Raw genomic sequence first — 18301 nt, forward strand, 5'->3', positions numbered from 1 at the left:
GGCTAAAAGTAAAAATCGTATTCACAAGGTTATTTGTAAACGTATTCAATTGATTCCTTGCGTTTATATTCAGGCCAAACTGCAACATGGACTTCGATCACACACAGAAAATGCTCAATCACATCTTTACTAGAGTTTTAAGTACATAAGACCGCATCACGCCCATGGGCGCGACAGCCGCAGGAGCCCCAGGACCGCTTAGCGCCAGTTGGCATTAAGTCCTGGAGCTGCAGTTTCCCAGGGAACGGCCGCATGCATGCCCAATCTTTCCCTGCCAGTTCGCGGAGAGCCGTGATTAGCCTGTTAGCCGCCGATCGTGGCTAACAGGCTGTTTGTAAACAAAAGGGGAAAGAAATCCCCTTTGTCTACATCCGTACAGCACTGCGGTCTCTGGCAGCGCTGTACGAGATCAGCGATCCCCCGGCCTGTTATTGGCCGGGGATCACCGTCCTCTCATAGGCTGATGCCTATGAGAGGCAAACAGGACGGATCGCCATCCTGTTCAATGTAGTACATGGAGGGGGGGGGGGGGGGGGGGGGGGAGAAAAAGCCTGATACAGGCTGAAAAAAAAACAACTGCCACAGCGATCGGACACCTCAGGCATGTCCCCTTAGGGACGAAAAAGGAGGAGAGTCTGATTGCTGGGCTCCATAGCTGGGCTGTGCGGGAGGCTGAAAAAACTGCACAGCCCAGCTGAGCAAAAAAGAGCCTAGCCGTTAGGGGGATTTAGCTAAGTGGAAATACAAGGAAGCCCCTGGCATCTCTGAAGTGGTGAACCATATTAGAAGGATTAGACTGATGGAATATCTGACCTTTCTGGTTCATGAGACTACTACACAGTTCTCTAACACTTGGGATTTCTGGGACAAACTTTGAAAATGATTCTGATGCTAGCCAAGATGATTGTGTATTATCCCTATACTCTCAGTTTTCAGATTTTCTGTATTACGGTAATTGTGTAGGAACTCTGCTTATGGCGCATTTTAGATAGGCATAAAGCGAAATTACTGTTTGGTTTACTTTTTTAACCTTGTTTTTATTGGGCTATATGATTTCTTATATAGTGTCTTATGTTAAAAATGAAAAGGAATATACACACAAGAAAGCTTTTATTATGATGCATCTTCAACTGATTATTCTCTATATATTCCTGGCTACGTCCAAGCATTATGAGTGTTACTAGAGATATGGTCTGTTTCTTATGATGCAGTCTTTAAGGAATAAAAAATTGTATTTCAGCATGACAAAATAACTGTTCATTATATTTAAAGGATAGTCATCATAAATAGCTGTGCACTCACTTTTGACAAGTTATCAAACACTCCCAGAGTACACTTAGAAACAGTGATGTTCATGGTGTCCTTAGAAGTAATGTTAATAGCAGACTGTGGCTCTGGGACCACTGTGAAATCATCTCCTGGAAGAAGACTCTTGTCCTGGATAGGGTTGTTCTTCATCTAAAAACCCAAACGGGACATATGATATCTGTAATTTGCATACTAATGCTAGACTAGTAGGTTCTATAAATTTGTAAAGCTGAGAAAACCAAAGCACAACATAAATTAAAGCACTACTCAAACAGTAGAAAAAAGTAGATTAGAGGTTTCCATTTTTTTTTTAAATTGCTCAGTAATCCCTAACCTCAAGTTTTAGGCTCCAGCATCGATTCCCACTATCTACTCGTTCAATCAGAGGCTCCCACACAGCAAACGTTTCATTGTAATAGTGAACCTGCAAACATATAAAGACAGGAAAATCAATTAGCGAAGTGTGTGTGTGTGTGTGTGTGTGTGTGTGTGTGTGTGTGTGTGTGTGTGTGTGTGTGTGTGTGTGTGTGTGTGTGTGTGTGTGTGTGTGTGTGTGTGTGTGTGTGTGTGTGTGTGTGTGTGTGTGTGTGTGTTTTGATAAGCCACCAACAAGCAAAAAAAAATAATCAACACATCAGTTCGGGTACCATTTAATAAAACTACTATCAAGCACATTTATTACATACAATACTTTATTTTTCAAAAATAACTTGGAGTAAAAGATAAATGATAATGGTACCTCTAAGGTGGTGTCTGCAGTCATGTTCATCAGTGATGTCCAATTCTTTACAGTTCCTGTGAATGTGGATTCTACCAACAGCAGAGGCACAGTGCGGTGACCCAAACCACATTCCAAAGTCACCTGCAAGGCTTCAACTTCAGTTTTGAAGGTCTCCTGCTTCTTCAGGCATTCTGCATTTTGATAGCATTCTGTAATCTCATTAGCTGTTTCCACCCCCAAGAACCACTTGTTGTAGCTCTCTATTTTCCGTACATCCCAGATGTTCTTTTGCTCAGTAGAGACCTCTTTTCCTTCCTCTTCCTTGGGCTTTGGCTTCAGTGCAGCCATGATGGTCAATACAGTATTGAGAATGATAGGTGAAATCTGCAATATAGGAGAATGATAGGTGAAACACCAAACAGAAATTAATTTCTCAAATGTAATTACCGTGAATCACCTAGTTTCCCATCCAAAATTTGGAGGTATGAGGAGTTTGTGGTTGTGGCCAAACCATAAAACCCGCCCCTAACACATAGGCCTAGAAATACTGGAACGTAATCGGTGAGGACACCATACTTATTGAAAATTCTTTAACAAAAAAACATAGATCAGTTTACTTGTGGAGTGTATTTGCTGGAGGGAGAGTAAAATCTGCACCATGTAATTTACAACTCAGAGTGGTGCCTGATATGAAAAGTCTATGCCTGCCTCGATTTGATCTATACTTCTCTTTTTTAAACATTTTAATTTAAAAACTTCCACATACATTTATCCCTGATGAAGTGGCATGGACAGATGTAAAATGTGTGTCAGGCAGTTAAAGTGCACCATGATTTTGGTTATAATGTTAGATAAAATAGCTATGCTGTATGTACTGTATAAACATCAAGAGGAACTTTACAACTGTATTACATTTTAAACTGTACTTAAATCTTATTCAACTGCAGATAAGTTGCCATTGGGCTTATTCCTCTCTTGTTATGTCCTATTCCATTATACCAACAATTTTTGGTTCCACTAATATATAGCTCCCTTACCTTAATAATAACCTCTTTTACTTTAAGACTGGCATCTTGGCCACCTGTCTCAGATGTTGTGCTTTCCAACTGCAGGAAACAGGGTTGTAATACCTATGCAATAAAGAATATCACCATTGTTACAATTCACAAAAAGTATTTACTGGGAGATTCAACATTTTTTTCCTGTTAAACTAAAGGTGTTTATTGATTGTATTAAAGAGAACATTCCATACAGGGAAAACAGTAAACAGATTATGCATGCATTGACATATCGGACAAGCAGCCAGTACATGTCTCAGATGTGAAGTTTAGCAATTTCTAGATTTTGAGGGTACCTTGGAAAATTTGCACATCAATAATGAAATAGATACATGTACCTGAAATCATGGATGAGCTATAACTGGGAGATTAAACATTTGCATTAAATCAGATTTATCATGAACCTGGGTGATCCAAATGAATTACCTGTTAACAAAATACATATTCAGGATATAAATACATACGGTAGTTACATAGTTATTTGGGTTGAAAAAAGACATACGTCCATCGAGTTCAACCAGAGAACAAAGTACAACTCCAGCCTGCTCCCTCACATATCCCTGTTGATCCAGAGGAAGGCGATAAACCCTTACAAGGCATGGTCCAATCAGCTCCAAAGGGGAAAAAATTCCTTCCTGACTCCAGATAGCAATCAGATAAAATCCCCAAATCAACATCACTGGGCATTACCTAGTAATTGTAGCCATGGATGTCTTTCAACGCAAGGAAATCATCTAAGCCCCCTTTAAATGCTGGTATAGAATTTGCCATAACTACTTCCTGTGGCAATGCATTCCACATCTTAATCACTCTTACTGTAAAGAACCCTTTCCTAAATAAATGGCTAAAACGTTTTTCCTCCATGCGCAGATCATGTCCGCTAGTCCTTTGAGAAGGCCTAGAGACAATTGTGAGAAATTGCATCATAAAGCAGTAATTCTAGTAAAGTAGGCTCATAAAACAATACTCAGATAATTTTTCCGTAAGAGCTGAGCATGGTCTTGTTTTTACATCTTAAAGGGAACATTAATTAAAAAAAAAAAAAAAAAACACATAAGTTTTACTTACCTGGGGCATCTACCAGCCCCCTGCAGCCAACCTGTGCCCTCGCAGTCACTCATGGCTCCTTCGGTCCCCCGCTGCCAGCTAGTTTCGTTTTTGCAGACTGGGAGTCGGCCGGCCGCCATGAGTACCTTTTTACGCATTCCCGCTGGTGCAGGAATTTATTGCGGACATGAACACGTACATTTTTACACGCTACAGGTGCAATGCATAAAAACATACGCATTGCACCTGTAACGCGTAAAAATCTACTGTTGTGAGATGCCATCTAGATTTTTTTTAAACATTGAAAATGCTAGCAACTGTTGATTTGATAAATATCCTTTTCTTGAATGGAACTGTAGGCGTACAAACTATATGTATGTGGACACAATTTTGTTAGCAGAATTTATGCCTGGTAGTCGAATCGATCATTTCCAACAGGTCTGATCTGATTTCCTATAATTTGTATGATCCTGATACTGTTCAAAATTCAGAAAAATGGTTGGAAATCAGATTGGACCTATTGGAAATTATCGATCCGACCCATCGACCTGAAAGGAAATTGCAAGGTAACAGCGCTGCGTAAAATGTTGGCGCTTTATAAATACAATAAATAAATAAGGTGTGTAGCAGGCATTAGAAATGGCTTTTGTTTGCAATGTGGCCCCTGAGTTTTGATAGACTTTAAAAGAGATTAGAACCTGCAAGATAAGGAAAAGAAAACATTTATACCGTAGTGATGTTATTGCCTCTCAGCTCTCTGAGAAATGGACAAGCCAAAACCTTGAACTCTTCCACAATGGCCATCAGTTTCTGCTCAGAATCCATAACCGAAAGTGTGAAATTTCCCTGGAAAGATACAGCTAGTGCAGGAGCATCTGCTTTTGTCAAGTTGGCCACAAATACGATTTCAGGATCCATGATTAGTGCTTTAATGTTTAACTTCTGAGGGGATGATTGTTCTGGAGGAGGGGGGGGGGAGAGAAAAAAATTAAGGTTAAATTAACCAGTTCAGCCTTCAGTCGTTTTCACTTTATGCATCCGAGCAATGTTCACCTCCCATTCATTAGCCTATAACTTTATCACTACTTAGCTTGTTTTTTCCACCACCAATTAGGCTTTCTTTGGGTGGTACATTTTGCTAAGAGCCACTTTACTGTAAATGCATTTTAACAGGAAGAATAAGAAAAAACCGGAAAAAAAATCATTTCTCAGTTTTCAGCCATTATAGTTTTAAAATAATACATGCCTTCATAATTAAAACTCACGTATTGTATTTGCCCATCTGTCCCGGTTATTACACCGTTTAAATTATGTCCCTATCACAATGAATGGCAACAATATTTTATTTGGAAATAAAGGTGCATTTTTTCCGTTTTGCATCCATCACTATTTACAAGTTTAAAAGTTAAAAAAAAGAGAACTATTTCATCTTTACATTGATATTTAAAAAGTTTAGACCCTTAGGTAAATATTTACATGTTTGTTTTTTAATTGTAATTTTTTTTTATATTAAACATTTTATTTGTGTATTTTTGGGAGGGTGGGATGTAAATAGTATTTGTTTGGGGTAAATATATGTCGGCAAACCCGCGGCTCCAGAGCCGCATGCGGCTCTTTTTCACCTTCGCCGCGGCTCCTAGGCCGCGGCTCTGGTGTCAGTGGCTGCGGCGCACGTGTGCTGTCGCTGGCCGGCAGCCTATTTGAGAGGCCGCCGGACCAGTGCAGTGCAGGGCTTCGGGCGGCCATTTTCCTGTAGCCCTGCAGTGTAATGCAGGCAGGACGTGACGTCGGGAGGGAAGAGGATCGTGGGAGTTGCGCGCCACAAGGAGGTCGGGACAGGAGGAGATCGTGACAGGAGGTCTTCTGACTAGGTGAGTAAATGGGTTTTCTTTTCAGATCTTGCTGAAGGATTGTGCATATTGGGGTCAGATCTGCTGAAGGATTGTGCATATTGGGGTCATATCTGCTAACGATTTGTGAATATGGGGGTCATATCTGCTATTGATTTGTGCATATGGGGGTCATATCTGCTAACGATTTGTGCATATGGGGGTCATATCTGCTAACGATTTGTGCATATGAGGGTCATATCTGCTAACGATTTGTGCATATGGGGGTCATATCTGCTAACGATTATTTGTGCATATGGGGGTCATATCTGCTAACGATTTGTGCATATGAGGGTCATATCTGCTAACGATTTGTGCATATGGGGGTCATATCTGCTAACGATTTGTGCATATGGGGGTCATATCTGCTAACGATTTGTGCATATGGGGGTCAAATCTGCTAACGATTTGTGCATATGAGGGTCATATCTGCTAAAGATTTGTGCATATCTGGGTCATATCTGCTAACGATTTGTGCATATCGGGGTCATATCTGCTAACGATTTGTGCATATGGGGGTCATATCTGCTAACGATTTGTGCATATGGGGGTCATATTTCTTCAGATTGACAGCTAACTGCATGATCCTGTATATAGCATTAAGGTAAGAAACAATATATGCAGTGTTAGATTTGTTTTATAATGGTTTTGCGGCTCCCAGTTTTTTTCTCTTTTCGGAAACGGGTCCAAGTGGCTCTTTATGTCTTAAAGGTTGCAGACCCTGGTATATACAAACACAGGCATTGCTCCAATGCTTTCAGTAATTACCCAGTCTGCGCCTTTCATCTAATCAGCAGCGGCTCAGTGGGGTGCCTCTCACTGCAACCTTCTGACCAGGACTGATCAAGATGAGCTCAGAGTCCCCTGCCTTTATGGTGACAGACCTCTATTGGCTAGTCAGCAACTGTCAGAGGTGAGATAATTCCCTGGCATTACAAACACATACTGAGTACGCTATCTTTTTCTCTCTCCCTGTTCCCCAATCCCAGCCTATGCAGATTCAATATGCCACCGAAGTGGCATTGCTTTGACCTAACCTGCATCCCTGGTTACCAATCCAGATCACTCGACCTGCTTCCCCACAGGAGTAACATATACCTGCACCTCTCTATCACTCCATATCTTCCAGTACAGTAGTGACTGCAGAAAGAGCAATCCAAGGGACTTGTTTTTCTCTGTTTGTTGTAGATGGTATCATAGTGCAAGCCAATACACTAAAGTAGAGTCCCCACACACCTCATACACTAACATACAAAACATACCCCTTAAAATATAAGACATCCCCAAAAATAAGCCCCAGCACATCTTTTGGAGGAAAAATTATAAGACAGTGTCTTATTTTCGGGGAAACGCGGTAGTTCTGCCCCAGCCTGCAGTGGCTGGATAGTGTAATGGTTAAGGGCTCTGCCTCTGACACAGGAGACCTGGGTTCGAATCTCAGGTCTGCCTGTTCAGTAAGCCTGCACCTATTCAGTAGGAGATCTTGGGCAAGTCTCCCTAACACTGCTACTGCCTATAGAGCGCGTCCTAGTGGCTGCAGCTCTGGCGCTTTGAGTCCGCCAGGAGAAAAGCGCAATATAAATGTTCTGTGTTTGTTGTGTTTGTAAAATTCGGCACTTCTGGCACAGTGTACCTCAACGTGAGAAGTATGAACTTATTCATAGGGTTACATTAGGCTTCTGTAGCAGTGCGGCAATTTGCCGCAACGCACTGCGCCAGTGTGAAAGGGCCCTAATTCAGGGGGTATTCGCCCCAAACATGAAACCTTTGTATTTTATTTAAAGTACTAGATTATGAACAGTCTGCTCTTAGCATTTTCTTTTGTACTTTGAATAAGACATTACTTTCAGCAAAGACAAGAAAGTAGGTTAATTACCTGCAAAAATAATAACTCTCACTGACCTGTCACTTTTTTAACCTAGAAGCCAGGCTAAGAAAAACAGCATCATTATTTGTTTTGGATTTATGAGTATATACACTTGTACTGTACCAGATAAGTATTGTGAAATCATGACGGGGTTTTGTGAGAAAGACAAGGAAGGGGTTGTTCTGTTCTTTAGAAATCCTAATTAAATATGCCACTTTACATGACTAATATAATTACATAAACCATCTAAGTCACTAATTACTGTTTACTGTTATGAAACACTGTCTCACATGAGCAGGAAATAGAAAATGGCACACACGGATTTGCTGTTCGTTCATAAAGATTAACATCTGCCTTAAAGCCGGCACCTTAACATATGTAAATAGCAACGTGTGCATTAACCTTCCTGGCGGTAAGCCCTCCTGAGGAGGATATCTCAGCCGCTGGTGGGGCGATTTGCCCCATTTAAAGTACTGTACGCGCAGCTAGCACTTTGCTAGCCGCGCGTACAGCTTGATCCCGCCGCTCTGCGGCGATCGCCCGCACGCAGCAGCGGAAGAGGGCCTCCCCCCCGCCAGAGCCCTGCGCTGCCCGGACCAATGAGTTCCAGGCAGCGGTATGGGCTGGATCGGAGGCGTCTGACGTCAGGACGTCGGCTGACGTCCATGACGTCATTCCGATCATCGCCATGGCGACAGGAGAAGCCAAACAGGGGAACGCGTTATATAGGCGTTCCCCTATTTGCTATTGATGCCGGCGAAGATCGCACTAGAGGGACACATGCGCCCTCTAGTGATGTTTCATGTAGCTACCACTCTGGTAGCTTTACATGAAACAAAAAAAATAAATAAAAACAAAAGGGATTTTTGCCTATTTGGCTGAATAATTGAACCGCCAGGAGGGTTAAGGAATATGCAACACCTTGTCCTTAAAGGACAACTGTTGCGAAAATCTTAAAATTTAAAACAGACGTAAACACATACAAATAAGAAGTACGTTTCTTCCTGAGTAAAAAGAGCCATAAATTACTGTCACAGTCGGTAGCAGAAATCTGACATTACCGGCAGGTTTTGGGCTAGTCCATCTCTCCATAGGCGATTCTTAGCATGGTCTTTATTCTGTATAAAGACACTCCGTGAAAAAGATTTATACAAAGATGCTGGGCAGTCTCCCTGCTCACTGTACACTTTTTGGCAGTTGGATGGAGCAACTACCATTCACTAAGTGCTTTTGAAAATAAAGCAAACTCTGAGAGCCCCCGATGAGGAGATGGGCTAATCCAAAATCAGCTCTGTCAGATTCCTACTACTTATTGTAAGTGACAATAATCATGGGAGAAAAGTAATTTATGGCTCATTTTACTCTGGAAGAAACATTTCTTATATGTATACGTTTATATTTCAAATGTTATGATTTTTGTGACAGTAGTCCTTTAAAGAAAACCTGTAACAGAAAAAGTGCCCCTGGGGGGTACTTACCTCGGCAGAGGGAAGCCTCTGGATCCCATCGAGGCTTCCCCATCCCACTGTGGCTTCGATGGGCCCCTCCGAACGGCAGCCATGTAAATATTTACCTTCCTGGCACCAGCCCAGGTGCAGTAGCGCCTCGGGACCAGGCGGAAAGAGCCAGGTTTGCTCTACTGGCCAGTAGAGCAGAGCCAATTGAGATCGGCTATTTCTGCCTTAGCCCATTGGGGAACTGCTACTATGCCTGCGCTGAAGCCAGGGAAGGTAAATATTGCAGGCGCTACTGCACCTGTGGCACAGCTTGACAAATTGTAAAGGTTAGGTAGTAAATAAGAAAGGAGTAAAGAAATAGCACTGCATACTTCTTAATGGCTGACCGTGTAGCCTCAATGATTTATTTATTTCAGGAGAGAACCAACTGTAGATCTTAATAAATGCAGACATATAATCCCTTTAAGTAAACCAGAGATGACACTTACCGTACTTTTTTATACATACCTGGGGCTTCCTCCAGCCCCATGCGAATGGATCGCTCCCACACCGCCGTCCTCTGCTGCCTGCAGCTCCGGTATTGGGTCCCGTAACTCCCTCCAGGCGCAGCCAGTCTGGGCAAGAGGAAGTGTGCTCTTTACATATCTCTCCAGCAGCTGCTGCAGAGATACGTAAACAGCACACTTCACTTGCGTCAATAGGCCAAAGGTGGGATTTGATTAAAAATTGCTTAATTCTGAATCAACTTGTAATTATTTGAATCACACTGATCATCCCTATTTGTCATTGTAGAGCAGGCCCCGTTTCCAGGGCCGTGCGGTGAGTGCGACCGCACTGAGTGCAGTGTGGAGCTGCAGGTGGAAGGGCGCAGTGGCAGGCATCATGTGCGATCTGGCCTGAGGGAATGGGGGAGATTTCCCCCCTAACCGCATCTTCCCCTGAGTTCGGGCGCCCCTGTCCTGTGTCCCTGTCAACAGAATTGAACGCACGCAGCGACCAGCGCTCCTTCAGTCTCATTGGCTCCAGGCTATGATCTGCCATTTCCATCTTCGGTGGCCGCTTGTTCTCCACTTCCGGGTTCCTCTGCACATGATTACACGTGAGGTGCAGAAGACTGAGGGACAGAGAACGAGTGGCTGGGCTGCAGTGGAGGATGGAGGCGGGGCAGATCATTGCAGCCTGGAACCAATAAAACTGAAGCACCGATGGCCCCTGCGTGCATCCTAGTCTGACGACAGGTAGAAGGGAGAGGTGGGATTAAGCAGCAAGGAAGGTCTAATCTTATCAAAATGTTATACTTACCACGCTTTACCTTTACATCACAGGGGGCACTGTTACCAATGTTGCGATGGACACCTGGTAGGAAGGAGATTGAAGTGTACACCCCGGAAGGGGAATTGTAGCATTAAGCTGCCAGCTCTCCTCCGCCGCTGCCTAGAAAACTATACAGGAGGACATATGCCTGGCTATACTGGGAGCACATATGCCTGACTATACTGGAAGCTCCTATGCCTGGCTATACTGGGAGTACCTATGCATAGCTTAGCATAGCTACCTATGCTGAGGGGACCTATACCTAGCCAACCTATACTGCAGGCACCTATACCTGGATCTGCGGGGGGGGGGATTTTTACACCTTCGCCCTGGGTGCAATTTAGCTTTCTACAACATACACATTTATAAAATAAAAAGGGATAACTAATTATACAGTTTAAGGTTTCTTCCAAAACAGCAGCATTTTAGAGCTATTTAAAGCAGATAGTTGTAGCATACCTCCACGATCTGTTTTGGTCTTGGTAAGAGCAGCTTGTTTTGGTTGGCTGACCACGTTTTTATCTGTGCTTGGACTCTGTGGCATGGCCTGAATGAAGAACTCTGCAACAGCCATCAAGAATTCAATACTGGCACAAACATACAGCTTCTCCAGGATTGCAGTGATTGAGCGCTCCAGTCCTCTCTGCTTGTAGCCTATATCAATCATACTGTGTGTGCTGGAGGTATCTTTTTGGTCAATCATTCTAGATAAGAATAGATTATGTTTATATGGTTATACAGCAACTAGTAAGCCATCATCCAGAACATTTTACTGTCATGACCGGTTCCATGCCAACATTTTATAGCCAAGTGTACACAAAATGTTCCTCAATAAGCCTGCGTCACTTTACATTCAGCCATTTTCTCCTCAAGGCAAAAAAGCCTACTTGCCAATGCAAACAAATCCTATGGTGACGGCAGCAGTGCAGAAGGATTTCTTATATCATTAACTGCTTGTCAAGGACAAATATTGTTTCAGATTTGATTTCTCTCAACCCATTTCTAAAAAAATATAGCAATAATTTGAGATAAAGTAAACTTATCAGCAGTTTAAAGTATTAAGAATCAACCTGTAAACTTAAAGAGGACCTGAGACGAGAAGTGTCTCAGGTTCCATACTTACCTGGGGCTTCCTTAAGCCCCCTTGAGGCCGCATGTCCCTTGAAGTCTCCCGTCACCCGCAATAGTGTCCGAAAGTCTGTGCACGTCATCGTGCATGCACGGCCTGGCACGCTCCCCCATCACTTGAGAAGTGCAGAACACTCCCTGCTGCGGGAGCGCGATGGGGGAGTGTACCTGGCCAGGCCGCGCATGCACGACAAAGCACTACTCTGCCAGGCTTTTGCAGGTGACAGGAGCCACCCGGAGAGAAGGCGAGGGACGAGCGGCCTCAAGGGGGCTTAAGGAATCCCCAGGTATCAGTGGCGTAGCAATAGGGGGTGCAGAGGTAGCGACCGCATCGGAGCCCTTAGGCCAGAGGGGCCCTCCCTCAAACACAATATTAGCTCCCTATTGGTCTTGTGCTGGTAATAATAACTTCTTTAGATGCTTTAAAAAATTAGTAATAATTAAACTTTTTACCATCACCTTCTTGCACCTCTGACACTGGAAATCCTTGGCAGGTTTTGGTGCACCATATAAATTACTATGTATAGAGTGCTTGGGAGGCCTCATGTAAAACTTGCACCGGGGCCCATAGCTCCGTAGCTACGCCACTGCCAGGTATGTATGGTACCCGAGATATTTCTTGTCTCAGGTACACTTTAAAGACATAAATTGAAATTGATGCAAAAGGTGTTAGCATTCCAAACCTGTTGTGATGTTTATAATGCCTCCTGTACTACTGATTTTAGCCAAGATATATGTTGAAAGGGAAAATAATCCAAGATTTTTTTTAACAGTTATTGCCATTACTAGTTTAACTAGGTTAAACTAACAATACAGTTAATTTAAATATAAATAGAAAAGACACAAATCTGACAACACACAGAGCCAAAAAATGACTTCTGAGTAACACTATATAACTTTCTAGAAGGCAAGATGCCAGGGGGCAAGATGCCAGCAATTGCTCCTCGTAGAACTCAAATCAGCAGGAAATTAACCTTTATTTCTAAAACATAATACCGGTAGGTATTAAAATAACCTAATAGTATGTATTAGAGTACTCTAGTTACATCCATATTGTATTAGACTGAAAAGGTTTTCTGGGTAATAATGCATTTCCTGCACATTTCAGCTCTACGAAAGGCTCCTTTGAGACAGGACTTAAATCTGACAAAGAAAAAAAGTCACAAGCCTGTACAGTATGCACTGCAATGATGTTCATTCTGCAGTGACACTGTAGTGCTACCCATGTGGACAGCATAGCGAAATGCAAAGGTAAAAGCCAAACCATTATAAGAATAATTTCAACTGTACAAAAAAAGTGCAGAAAAAATTTACACCAGGACATAGCTGCTGATTGAAGAACTCAGAGGACAGACCTGGAAGTGGCTCTGATGATACCTTCCCTAAGGTCATCAAGAGTGCAGGTTTTAAGTTGAATGGAAATCTCCATTGAGCTGTCGGCACACATCTTCCCTAAGGAGGACAGACGATGCAATCTCATTTCGCCAAGACGCAGGTTTTCGTTATGCAGCCAATTCGACTGCACCTGTCACAAAAACAGAAAAAAGTTTGATAGCCAAGGAAGAGTCAGAATAGTAAAATAATGCAATGTCAAAGAAGCACAAGAACAGTAACAGGTGCAAGATTTAAATTTCATCCAGCCTTGTTTACTTGCGTCGCCCCATGACCTGACACGCACGTGTCATAAGAGGGCGACAGTAAACAAGGTTGAACGGAAGCCTCAGAGGACTCTGCCGCTATCGCGGCTGTATTTACTTGTGGGCTGAGATCACGCTGATTACCGGGCACTAACAAAGGATCAAAGGGCCAGCATTGCGGCCAATTACAGCGGCTGCTAATGTCGCTTTGAAGCGCTGTGAATAGCGCTAATCGGACAATGGAGGAGGAGGATCAAAGGGCCGTTGTGAATAGCGCTGGGGGCTGATGTCGGACATAATGGAGGAGAAGAATCAAAGGGCCAGCATTGCAGGACATTACAGCGGCTGCTCCAATGCTGTAAAAACTGTGGATCACGCTGCTGCTGCCACCACCCACTGTGACACCCAGACTAAAACCAGCTACTGTCACCCAGGCTGGTGAGATATCCTAAACATGTATTTGTATTGATTAATTTGTGTAGCAGGTGGGAATGGGTATTGTGTAATGTAATGCAGTGAAGCTGGGAGGGAGGGAGGAAGCAGAGGATTGTGTAGTATAGTGCAGTGCAGCTGGGGGGGAGCAGGGGTTAGTCAAGTGTAGTGTAGTATAGTTTGAAGGGGGCATCAGGGGTTAGTTTAGCTTGGCTGTGTATCTTAGAGACATATTGGGCAGAGGAAAGGTTCATAAGACACTCCTGGGCCATGGACGCACCACAGTGTAGTATATATATTTTTTCCAGATTTTTGCCCTCTAAAAAAACTTAGGTGCGTCTTATAGTCCAGGGCGTCTTATAGTCCGAAAAATACGGTACCCACCTTACTCATGTCATTGCGGTCATTCTTGTAGAGGACAATAGAGAGGGATTCAAAATTAAAACCAAACTTCATCATGATAGCTGGTGCATCATCGCTGGAATCTTGAAGTGAGGAAAAAACTGCTTTGTCTGTTCATTGAAATAGAATATACAAGAGGGTTTGAGACATTTAAAAAAACATTAAAAAAATACAAACTAAAGGACAACTGAAGAGAGAAGAATATGGAGGCTGCCATATTTATTGCATTTGAAACAATACCACTTGCCTGGCAGCCCTGGTGATCTATTTGGCTGCATTAATAATAAAACCAGAAACAAGCATGCAGCTAACCTTGACAGATCTGACTATAATGTCAGAAACACCTGATCTGCTGCATGCTTGTTTAGGGACTATGGCTGAAGGTATTAGAGGAAACAATCTGCAGAGCTGCCAGGCAACTGGCATTGCTTAAAAGGAAATACATATGGCAGCTTCCATATACCTTTCACTTCAGTTGTCCTTTAAATTGAGATTTTTAAGTCAAACTCCATCCAAAACAGAATTGCTCAATATTTCTATATAACATCCTACAAGTATGGCAGCGGTGAAATATGAGCCTTAAAACATCTGATTATTTACCAGTTTGTTGACTGGAAATATTTGTCTCCTTAGTTACTCGGTCAATCTCTTCATATTTTGGAGGGTCACTTGGCAGGCAAGGAGTCTCCTGCAGGTTCTCAAACAGGACGCTCATCAGGACAGTAAGGTCATCTTGATTCACAGCAATCTGAGAGGAATGAGTAACAGGAAAATCGATCCACACATTAGATTGCCACTGAAAGATATCTATAGTCCTGATCTTGTTGCAATTAATTTGCAAGGTTTCTTGTTGCTGCATAGCACATATGGGATTTTATATATTGCACTACAAACTTTGATTGCAGCAGTATGAAATGTTTAAAATGTATGCAAAGTTCTGAAACTACCTATAGTATACAGATTAATATATTATGGCCTCTAGTACAAACTAAAAGAGGGAGAAAGAAGAGGACAGCCCAATATAGTGTAGCACGTTAAATAGCCAAGGTGTTGGAATTGAAAGGTGTATAAGTGATTATAACTCACAAATGTGGGTTACCACAAAGGCAGTCACTGTATAGGCAGGTGGGGAGATAATGACCTAGTACGAACTAGTTGTGAGATTATATGGGAATCTAGTGAACTGTTGAGTTTGTATTATGAGCAATTGTTGACTCACAAATAAAAAAAGTAAATCATATAAATCATAGTTTTAACTCTACAGTAAATCATGATAGTGATAGTTGCAGTGCATTTACAATACATGAAGTTATCAAATACCTGCATTGGTTTCAAATCCCCATCAATCTGAATGGCTGGTATCTGAGAATACCACAAAGAGGAAAGATTTCTTTGTACAGACACAATTAGATTAACAGGCTGCAGAATTTCTAGCTCTGGTTGGGGGGACCCATTCTGAAGTGCCGTCCTTCAAAGATAAAAGACAATTCATTAGTTTCATTCTGAACAGAAAGCTGGCTTACAGCATTCTTCATCCCAAATAAGAAACATTAGGCTCAGGTTGCTGAAAAAGATCATCAAATAAAAAAACTGAATTAAAAAGTGTATATATATATATATATATATATATATATATATATATATATATATATATATAAATAAAACTGCATGATATCTATGGTGGGTAGTGAATTTGCACATCTTTCTATATTACGTTGCTCTGTTTACATGTAATAAGTCAAAATATTGCTGCTCTTTATGGTTAATAAAGACAATGCACAAAACATGAATGCAGCTAGCAATGTCAAAGTGCACATCAAGTGCGGCTTCTGGGTGGACAGCTTGCCAGGCTGTGACGTCACTTCCTGCTGGCGTCACTGTGGTTCTTCCTGCATTCCAGTTCTTGCACGTAGACCTCAGCTTCCACCCAGAAGCTGCAGAGAGCTGGCAGACTCGCCGGAGATCGCGGGACGGCAGTCTCAGCATGTTTACGGCAACCGGCCGGTGCTTACACGTGAAATAGGAGACCGCCAACTGATCCAGTAAAGAAGTTACGGGAGACATGTGTGCCCCAATACAAGTAATGCATAGCGTAATATTGAAGTCTATGTGCAGAATCCTCTGAACTTTTAGTGCAGAGCGCTGGGAGATGAAATATGGACTGTATATTTGTGGGAGCTAATCTAAATAGGACTTTTGTGTGTACACAGTAAGACTTGGGTACATATATAGACCGATACCTACATAGGGGAGCAGAATTAACAATACCAAATATTGGATTGATTACCTGTGAACAAAAAGCACCTTCTCTTTAATTGTGCAGGCTAACCTGCCTAAGGAGAGCAACAACATAACTTTTTTGAATAAGAGTCTCTCCTTTTTCCCTATAGTAGATTTTTAAGGGGCAATTAGGGTGCTTAGTATGCATGCGGGAAAGAGCGAGAATTGTGGTTCATGATTTGTTATTTTTAAAGGAACAGTGCTGTAACAATCTATGATGGAATAGTTATTTTTATTGGTTCAGGTTTATATTAAATCTACAGTATATATTTTAATAAAGAAGATTCATTGTATAGGCAGTCCTGCGCTACCCTCTTTTTTTAAAGTCAAAATCCGTGTAGAGTTTTCCAGATACAGGGACCTAAAGATTACCCCTTCAGTTACAATTACTGTAAATTCAGCAACCTGTATATTTTGAAATGGTTGATTTCCATAATAGGATTTTGACACAGGATTGCTTTTAGTATCCATAACTAAACAATGTTAATTTCTACAGCATTCAAATTACACTTCAATGCCTTATAAAAAATAAAATAAGCTGAATGCTGTACATTTAATTTAGACACACACCAGCAAAACTGGCAGATATATGCTACACCAGTGGAAATACTGAGAAGAATATGGCAACGCATGCTATAACCAACATATTTTATCAATTTGATAAAATTTGCCAGTAAAAATTCAGAACATAAATGATCAAGCTTCCATCAGTGACAGTTTAAAGAATCCAGAATGTGATCATGTTTGGCTAGAAAGTTGAATCAAGTGGGCGGAGTGAGAAACCGTTTGGGGCTCAAGGGCCACATAACTTTGTATTGCATTAAGAGGTACAAAGCATGTGGAGGCAGGAGTAAAATAAACTCTTGATGAGCACTGTACTCAAATAGTACAAGTGGGCAAACTGATTGCTATTCTCATTTGTGCATGACTTAGATGCGCAAACAAAGCAGTGACGTTTCCCCAACTGTAATGTTATGTGAATTATGCTGTTATTTTAATTTCTTAGCGACTGATCCATGAAATCGATACACTAAAGCATCATTGCACATTTGCATCATTAAACTGTGTTGTAGCTACATTCACTCAATCTAACAACATCTATCAGGGCAGTCTGCCAGTGTGTTGTCAGAATCAGTGTGAAAATGTGACAGTCATGATGTGAAAAAAGAACAGTGACAACCAGACCTTGATAATTTTAACTCTGTCAATTGTATGTCCATTTTGTCGATCAATGGAGGGAGAGGGGTACTGACATCAGGAATCAGTGTAAATTTGTTCTGAACTCTGATCAGGCCCAAATCAGCAACAATGACATTGTTGGAGACTGAAGACTGTGGTATATGGATAACTGGGGCTTTCAAGTTGATGTCCATAGCAAGACGAAAACTTTTTTGTGCCAAGTCTTTCATACTAGAAGCAGCTTTCTCTGCAGCCTGAGCCGTTGCTGAGCTAACAGCTTCTTTAGCTGTCTGGAATGTGTTCATGAAATTCTAAAAAAAAACAAAAACAAGACATAAATAAGTAGGAAATAATCACTAGGACTATTTTTCTCGAAGTTCATAGCCGGGTGACAACTTAAAGGAAACAGAGGATACATATAAAATATTTATACATACCTGGGGCTTCCTCCAGCCCCCTCCACATGGATCGCTCCTACACCATCTTTCTCTGCCTTCTCAGTGTCCCGGTAGAACCCCCGTAAAGTTTGGCCTGTCGGGGTGCACTGCACATGCGCAGCCCAGCCACCTGCCCCGCCAAGAT

At 42.0% G+C, this 18301-nt stretch overlaps 1 protein-coding gene across 5 annotated transcripts in view; it reads right to left on the bottom strand.

The window, feature by feature from the left end:
• VPS13C (vacuolar protein sorting 13 homolog C) overlaps positions 1 to 18301 on the bottom strand; it is a 390940-nt gene that overhangs the window by 119896 nt on the left and 252743 nt on the right. For all 5 annotated transcript variants that reach the window (XM_068275765.1, XM_068275764.1, XM_068275763.1 and 2 more), the window contains 11 exons: positions 17726 to 18030; positions 15581 to 15728; positions 14861 to 15008; positions 14243 to 14370; positions 13145 to 13314; positions 11121 to 11365; positions 4864 to 5093; positions 3067 to 3159; positions 2048 to 2413; positions 1643 to 1732; positions 1303 to 1458 (listed from right to left, as the gene is read on the bottom strand). In XM_068275765.1, the coding sequence (XP_068131866.1) occupies positions 1303 to 1458; positions 1643 to 1732; positions 2048 to 2413; positions 3067 to 3159; positions 4864 to 5093; positions 11121 to 11365; positions 13145 to 13314; positions 14243 to 14370; positions 14861 to 15008; positions 15581 to 15728; positions 17726 to 18030 (2079 nt within the window). The remainder of the gene's footprint in view (positions 1 to 1302; positions 1459 to 1642; positions 1733 to 2047; positions 2414 to 3066; positions 3160 to 4863; positions 5094 to 11120; positions 11366 to 13144; positions 13315 to 14242; positions 14371 to 14860; positions 15009 to 15580; positions 15729 to 17725; positions 18031 to 18301) is intronic.

This window comes from Hyperolius riggenbachi, chromosome 3, assembly GCF_040937935.1.
Source record: "Hyperolius riggenbachi isolate aHypRig1 chromosome 3, aHypRig1.pri, whole genome shotgun sequence".
In the NCBI taxonomy this organism is placed as follows: domain Eukaryota; kingdom Metazoa; phylum Chordata; class Amphibia; order Anura; family Hyperoliidae; genus Hyperolius; species Hyperolius riggenbachi.